This window comes from Sycon ciliatum, chromosome 12 (assembly GCF_964019385.1).
Source record: "Sycon ciliatum chromosome 12, ocSycCili1.1, whole genome shotgun sequence".
In the NCBI taxonomy this organism is placed as follows: Eukaryota; Metazoa; Porifera; class Calcarea; order Leucosolenida; family Sycettidae; genus Sycon; species Sycon ciliatum.
The window spans coordinates 765001-772785 of record NC_088654.1 but is presented as its reverse complement, the minus strand read 5'-3'; the positions used below and the strand labels follow the sequence as shown (position 1 = coordinate 772785).

Below are 7785 nucleotides of genomic sequence, written 5' to 3'. Positions count from 1 at the left end.
CTTCACCCTCACGCCGAACACTTGAAAGACAGACTGGACAATGGCATTGCTGAACTCAGTCCCATTGTCCACACGGATGACGTCTGGTGGTCCCCACCTACAGCACAAGCTCACGAAGGCCGAGGCAACACTGGGCCCGTCGTGCCGTTTCATTGGCACTATTTCCACCCACTTTGTCAGCACATCCACGCACACGAGCACGCAGTGGTGTGTCCTGCCACGGTTCAGCCCAAGCTCCAGGGTGTCCATTTGCACTGTTCCCCATGGTTGACCTGGGATCTCTGCTCTGGCGCTGGGGGCTGCTGGGCCTTTTGCTGGACTAGCGGCTTGGCAGTTCTGGCACCCCTTGACGTGGTCTTGGCAGGCAGACGCCATCTCAGGAAAGTAGCAGTGCTTGCGGAGCAACTCATACATTGGCTGCCAGGAAGCATGACCAGTGTTGACATGAGCAGCAGTCACGACATCAGGCACTAACAACTCGGGAACGACTGGCACGTTGACTTCCCCTTCCACAGGCAGCTTCAGGCTCCGGACTAGGCGGCCTTCCTCCACATGAAGCTGACCGGCGCAATTGCGGAAGCGCCGACTTGCTACTGGCTGGCCAACTTGAATCTGCTGAATCACTCCTTGGATGACCTCGTCCGATGCCTGGGCTTTGCCCAACTCATCGCTAGAGAAAGGGCTAACAGCCACAGCCCTCGGCAGACTGGCCACAACATCAGAGCTCTTCTTCGGCCAGTTGAACGGCACGCGCGTCAGCTTGTCTGCAAGGTTTTCAGTCGTTGGCACCCACTCCACAGTCACCTGCATCTCCGTCACGATAAGAAGATCATTGACTATCTGCAGCCGACGTTGCACCAGAACCTCATGCAGACCACCAACCCGGACGCGACGTGACCCACCAACAACCGGAGCCAGCCATCCCGCAGTAGTCTTCGAGTCAGTCTTCAGAACCACATGCGTCGCGTTCCACCTCGTGGCTAGCGTGAGGGCCTTAATGGCAGAGTCAAGCACAGCAACATTTACATGGAGCTTGTCCCCTGCAGGCCGAAGCCATGATGCATCTTCCACAACGGTCCCGTCGAGCTCAAGAACGACACCAATAGCTAGGCCAGATGCTTCGCACCACGCAGTCCAGGTGGAGTCAGCCTGCGCGTGCACGTCCTACTGACCATGCACCGGATCGTCGGAGGAGAGCCTCGCGAACAGCTCTTGGCAGCATTCAACAAGGGTTTCCGGCAGTGGATCGTCCCATCCATTGCCACCTGCAGCAGTCGCCAGCCGCTTCAGGTAACCGCAAGCAGGCCTGAGCCACGAACAGACCGGGTAGTGGCCAATAAGGCGTCCACACCATGAGCAGACCTTGCGTCTTGTCATCTTAGGTGGTGGCTCTAGATCGATCTCTCTCCTGGACCAGCCCATGGCGCCATCGGCATTAGCCTTCAGTTGCATACCAAGAACACGGGACTCCTCCATGGGTTCGGCAGGCTTCGTTGGGAGTCCATAGGCTGCAAGCTCGTCGGCAACACACTGAGTCACTTCTGCTGGAGCTCGGATATCATCAACATAGTTGTCGACTTCTGGGCCATGGCGAGTGATCCACTGGATGACGAGGTGCATAAACTTCGGCGCAATCGCCAACCCGAAGCCCATTCTGGTCATCACGTACACCTTGTTGTTCCAGAGAACGGCCTGGTAGCGCACTAGCTCAGCACTGACATGCACCTGGAGATATGCTTTTTTCACGTCCAGCATCTCCCACTGACCATCACTGCTGCGTCTCCACTGCCTGATCTTCTCGGCGCACACGGGGGCTTCATAGCCAGGCTCAGACTCAATGAGCTCATTAAGCTTACGATAATCCAGGCATGGTCTGATCGGGGTGGATGCTTTATGCTCTTGGGTGCGAGCAATCAACGGAAGCACACCAGCCACTGCACCTTGTGTGGCTTCATCGTGCGGCACAAGCCAACCATTAGCGATCCAAGCGTCGACTTCCTTGCAGAACAACTTCTCCTGCTCTGGGCTCAGTTTCTCCCTGGAGTACTGGCCAATGCCAGAGCCCACTGGAACCTCAGGGGCTGCACCACTTTTCCACTTCCAGCGGAGAATCCAACGCTTGGTTTCATGACACCATTGGACCTCTCCATCACGTGCCGACAACGTGACACCTTGTCCATGACGGCTCACTTGCACGTGGCGGGAAGGGTGACCGTCCTGAGGAAGTGCAGCAGACACAGGACTTGACACGGGCCCAAACCTCACACTCTCCAGCCGGCCATCATTGGCATACTCAAGATGTAGGCCACCACAGCTGCTCGCTACATCACAACCGATCAACAAATCGGCGTGTACGACACTCAGATCGTTGACGACTAACAGCTCCACACTGGCTTCTGGCATCTGCACTGGGATAGGGCCATCCAATCGTCCAATGTTGACGGCTACTTTCCCAAGAACAGCAATAGACTGGCCATCCAGCGCCACGAGTCTGCTTTCACACTCTGACCACGCAAGGCCACAGGACAGGGCTTGGTCCTTAGTCAGCAGTGATCGGACAGCACCAGTGTCAATGACTGCTGTCATACGCGACACATCATCTTTGTTGCCCGTTGTCCACATGTCTACCTTGATCCTAGGCAGCTGCCCTGGCGAAGGCACAGACACAGAGGCCAAGGCTGGACTAGGCTCATCTCCAGCTGCTGCTGCAGCACTCCCGCCTTGCCGGCTCGCCAGCCAAGCTTTCCGGTCCGGACAGTCTGGCTTCCTGTGACCAGGCTTGTCACAGAAGTAGCACGTACTGCCACGGCCTCCACCATCCTTGGAGCTGGACCCACTCTGCTGCCCCTGCTTCCTCCTTGGGCAATCTCGCTTCATGTGGCCGACCTCATTGCAGAGGTAGCACAAGAAAGACTTTCTGCTGGTCTTGTCGCCACGTGCTCCACCAGCCAAACTACCAGTTCCAGCACCTGTACCTACTGCAGCTGTCACAGAATCGCCATCACTAAGCTGAACAGCACGGACTAATTCTAAGCAGGCGCTCACAGTCTGGTCCTTTCCCACAAGTGACAACCTAACCTGCTTTGCCCACGCATGTGGAAGCCCGTCAAGAAACTGCTCAACAACAGAGTGATTTTTGTCATCCCCAGGCGACGCATCGCCGGCCAAACTGGCGAGGCGCTGCAAATCGGCAACATAGGCATCTGGCGACTCCTCTTGTCTCATGCGTCGGGCCTTGAACCGCCGGTAGGCTTCCCACTTCGTCATACAAAACGCCTCTTCCATTTTCTTCTGGACGGCGTCAGGCTTCTTCTTGTCATCCGACTTCATTCGGCTGAACACCAGGAACGCATCCTGCTCCAGAAACAAGGGTAACTGGGCCATTTTCTTCTCGTCCGAGTCCCACTTGTTGATTGTCGCCAGCACGTCAAATTTCGCCCAGAACGTCTGGAAATCATCGACCTTTCCCCGGTAGGGTCGCAGGTATCCTTCAGCTTTCGACATCGTACTAGATCGGAAAATTAAGTTTCCCCACGAGTCCACACGCGACAGTACAATCAACCACGACGCCAACCAGCAACCCAGCTGGTATCCCTGACGTCCTCCCGGGTTTCGGCACCACAAGCTGTACTATAACCGTGTCACTAGGACTACTGCAGACCCACAACCGAACTCATAGTTACGTTTCACACTGATTTAATTCCATGAGGTTATTGTTGGGACTAAGAAAAAGAACTAACTAAAAACAATGTTGGGAGAGCAAGAACCATCTCGCACCATACCGGACGCATGCGCATGGTGCATCGAACCGGAACTAAAGACTAAAGTACAGAGCACGCGAAGGTGCAGTACATGTATGCGCCTGCAAGCAGCAGTGTCAGGAATGCAGTGAATCGCACACACCGCACGGCAGCCACCGTTAGCACGTCATGCAGTCTATACAACGCAGTGGCTCATGATCATGAAGAGAAAGCGGACACCAACCGCACGAAGCCTATAGATTAGAAGATAAGAAGCACACCGCACATGCAGTGGAACAAGGAGTCACGCACGACTCATCCCTGAACGACAACGCCATGCAAGTACTCATGTACACAGGAAAGAACACAAACAGTGCACACAGCAACGAACAGAAGCAGCTAGTACACGTACTTCTACTAGGAGGCATTCACACAACACCATGAATACTAGCTAGTATCAGTCAGGATGGTGGAGGGGGTCACCATTACACTTCAACGTAGACACTGCCGGAGCAGAATGTTGGCGGAGCCAAGTATCTACGAGAGAGGATTCAGGGTTGGCCGGGTAGACACTGCCGAAGCAGAATGTTGGCGGAGCCAAGTATCTACAAGAGTCTGCGTCCGAGGGACGGCGACCGAGGGCCCTGAGTAAAGAGAGGGGTCACTGCCGGAGCAGGATCTTGGCAGGGCCAAGAGAGAGGTCAGACAAGAGATATACGTAAACACTGCCAGAGCAGAATGTTGGCGGAGCCAAGTATCTACGAGAGAGGATTCAGGGTCGGCCGGGTAGACACTGCCGAAGCAGAATGTTGGCGGAGCCAAGTATCTACAAGAGTCTGCGTCCGAGGGACGGCGACCGAGGGCCCTGAGTAAAAAGAGGGATCACTGCCGGAGCAGGATCTTGGCAGGGCCAAGAGAGAGGTCTGACAAGAGTAATACGTAGACACTGCCGGAGCAGAATGTTGGCGGAGCCAAGTATCTACAAGAGAGGATTCAGGGTCGGCCGGGTAGACACTGCCGAAGCAGAATGTTGGCGGAGCCAAGTATCTACAAGAGTCTGCGTCCGAGGGACGGCGACCGAGGGCCCTGAGTAAAGAGAGGGATCACTGCCGGAGCAGGATCTTGACAGGGCCAAGAGAGAGGTCAGACAAGAGTAATACGTAGACACTGCTGGAGCAGAATGTTGGCGGAGCAAAGTATCTACAAGAGAGGATTCAGGGTCGGCCGGGTAGACACTGCCGAAGCAGAATGTTGGCGGAGCCAAGTATCTACAAGAGTCTGCGTCCGAGGGACGGCGACCGAGGGCCCTGAGTAAAGACAGGGGTCACTGCCCGAGCAGAATCTTGGCAGGGCCAAGAGAGAGGTCAGACAAGAGATATACGTAGACACTGCGGGAGCAGAATGTTGGCGGAGCCAAGTATCTACGAGAGAGGATTCAGAGTCGGCCGGGTAGACACCGCCGAAGCAGAATGTTGGGGGAGCCAAGTATCTACAAGAGTCTGCGTCCGAGGGACGGCGACCGAGGGCCCTGAGTAAAGAGAGGGATCACTGCCGGAGCAGGATCTTGGCAGGGCCAAGAGAGAGGTCAGAGAAGGGTCACTGCCGGAGCAGGATCTTGGCGAAGCCAAGAGAGGGGTCACTGCCGGAGCAGGATCTTGGCAGGGCCAAGAGAGAGGTCAGAGAGGGGTCACTGCCGGAGCAGGATCTTGGCGGAGCCAAGGGAGGAGTCAGAGAGGGGGCACTGCAGAGAGAGAGACCTTGGCGGAGCCAAGAGAGGGACGAGGACAAAAAGCCCCCTGGGTAGCTAGGCATTAAATGTGTTTGCATTGAGACAGCATGTGGTAAAGAGGACACTGACAAGAGTTCAAGCAACACGGATGAGAACCAGTAAGACAGTTACCTTGATGATCTCCTTGGCGGTGTCCCTCATTTCATGCCGGATAAATGCTCGTGCAGCAAAGGGAGCTTGCCCAAATAGAAGGACGAACTTTGCTGCGGTGATTGGCTAGACCATCGTGTCAGGTCGCGCCGCAGTTGTGGGAGCAAAGGTTCTGGAGTCATCCGACTTGGTCCAGGTAGAGCATTGATGGAATTGGAGGTGACTGGCAGGTGTGATGCTCGAAACAGTAAGTAGTATTGGACACCAGTAGAGGGTGCAGATGAGTGCCATGACCACAGAAGAACTAAACGGCTTGTGCCAACCTTCAATACGTTGACAGAGTCTGGTGCCACCAGCTCAGGGTCGTCCTTGACTGAGGTTGAGAGGTGCAGCATTCTGTGAGATGAACTCAGATGTGGCCTTGATGATCTCCTTGGCGGTGTCCCTCATTTCACGCCGGATAAATGCTCGTGCAGCAAAGGGAGCTTGCCCAAATAGAAGGACGAACTTTGCTGCGGTGATTGGCTAGACCATGGTGTCAGGTCGTGCCGCAGCTGTGGGAGCAAAGGTTCTGGAGTCATCCAACTTGGTCCGGGCACGGAGCATCGATGGTATTGGAGGTGACTGGCAGGTGTGATGCTCGAAACAGTAAGTAGTACTGGACACAAGTAGAGGGTGCAGATGAGTGCCATGACCAGAGAAGAACTGAACGGCTTGTGCCAACATTCAATACGTTGACAGAGTCTGGTGCCACCAGCTCAGGGTCGTCCTTGACGGAGGTTGAGAGGTGCAGCATTATGTGAGAAGAACTCAGATGTGGCCTTGACAAGGTCAGACAGGCAGGGCATAATAACGTCCGGGTGGGTGGCGAATGTGAGATGGCCTAGAAGGCAGGCGGGTTCGTGCTTGTGGACGCAACGCCTGTGTCAGAGACTAAATGACGTCGGGCCAGAGAGGTTGAGGTTATACTGGAAAACTACATAAATGGTTGGACAAGAGTGGCCCAAGCAAATCTGCTGTTGGACTGAACACTTGAATACTTGCAACACGTCAATTGTTGGTTATACACACTGGTTGGGATGGCAGTGTGAACTGCAACAGTGCTAACCCCCATACTTTCTGGAGGAGATTGCAACAGCATGGGCATAGGCCAGCCTGTGAGTACGTGGGTGGTGCACCTCGAAAGTGACAGGCACTAGCACCAGATTGATTTATGCACTATGTATGTGTGTGTGTGGGAGTTCCTTACCCCACCAATGACAAGTAGACCAAGTAATAGCAGTACTTGATGGATTGATGACAGGGCTGTGCCTGGGTGCAGATGAAGAACTGGATGCTGCTGGTCAAAGCATGCTCCAAGTATGTACACAGTACTAGTAACTTGGTGTGGAGTTGCATAGCCTGGGGTTGAACAACTTACTTTGAAGAAGAAAGATAGATTATCGCTGGCAAACAGTTCCCTCCTGGCAATGCTAGAGCCAGTCGCTGGCAAACAGATCCCTTCTGGCAATGCTAGGGCCAGGGCGTTGTAAACTCTTGGCCAGCACAATGCCTAGCCCAAACGACTGCATGGGGCTGAACGGTTGTGTGTTAAATGGACCAGCTGTCATACCGTCCTCCCAGCAGCGTTGGAGACAGTAAGAAATATATCAGCTGCCACAGACTGGGCGCAATGATGTCCCACTTCAGTGATGGGTCGGCAGCAGCCTTGATGCGGAATTGACAGAACAGCAACTCCACTATCCTGTGCAAAGCAATGTCGACCATGATCTGGACCAAGACGGTGAAGGCCTCGACCCATGTCGCAAGATCATGAACATGCCTACTCTTGCTGCGAGTAACGCTGACTCGCGTTCTCTGCTGCCTGCTCCGCTCACCGCGCTCGGGGTAGAATGGCAGGATTCAGCGTGGTGAAGTACACTGAAACAGGCGATCGGCGAGGAATTATTCAAACCGAAGAGCGAGCAAAATACAAACTGTGAAAACACTGAAACAGGTAACCTTTGCAAGGTCCTGAACGTGCCTGCTCTTGCCGCGGGCAGCGCCGTCCTCGACCACCCGCAACGGACCCCCATCCGACGGACAAAACGGAGCACGTCCTGTGTGCGGGCGTGCGGCACAGAGCTAGACACAGAGGGCAAGAGCTCACTCAATTCCACGAACTCA

The 7785-nt window shown here is 54.7% G+C and overlaps 1 protein-coding gene across 1 annotated transcript; it reads right to left on the bottom strand.

Moving 5' to 3' along the window:
- Positions 1-1164: 1164 nt before the first annotated feature.
- On the bottom strand, positions 1165-3504 carry LOC135828696 (uncharacterized). Its single transcript, XM_065341116.1, has one exon. The coding sequence runs from the start codon at positions 3502-3504 to the stop codon at positions 1165-1167; it is 2340 nt and encodes a 779-aa protein (XP_065197188.1).
- Positions 3505-7785: the final 4281 nt, after the last annotated feature.

What these genes read in the sequence shown, in the direction of transcription:
- LOC135828696 (XM_065341116.1), bottom strand. Translation starts at nt 3,504, where the DNA reads ATGTCGAAAGCTGAAGGATACCTGCGACCCTACCGGGGAAAGGTCGAT.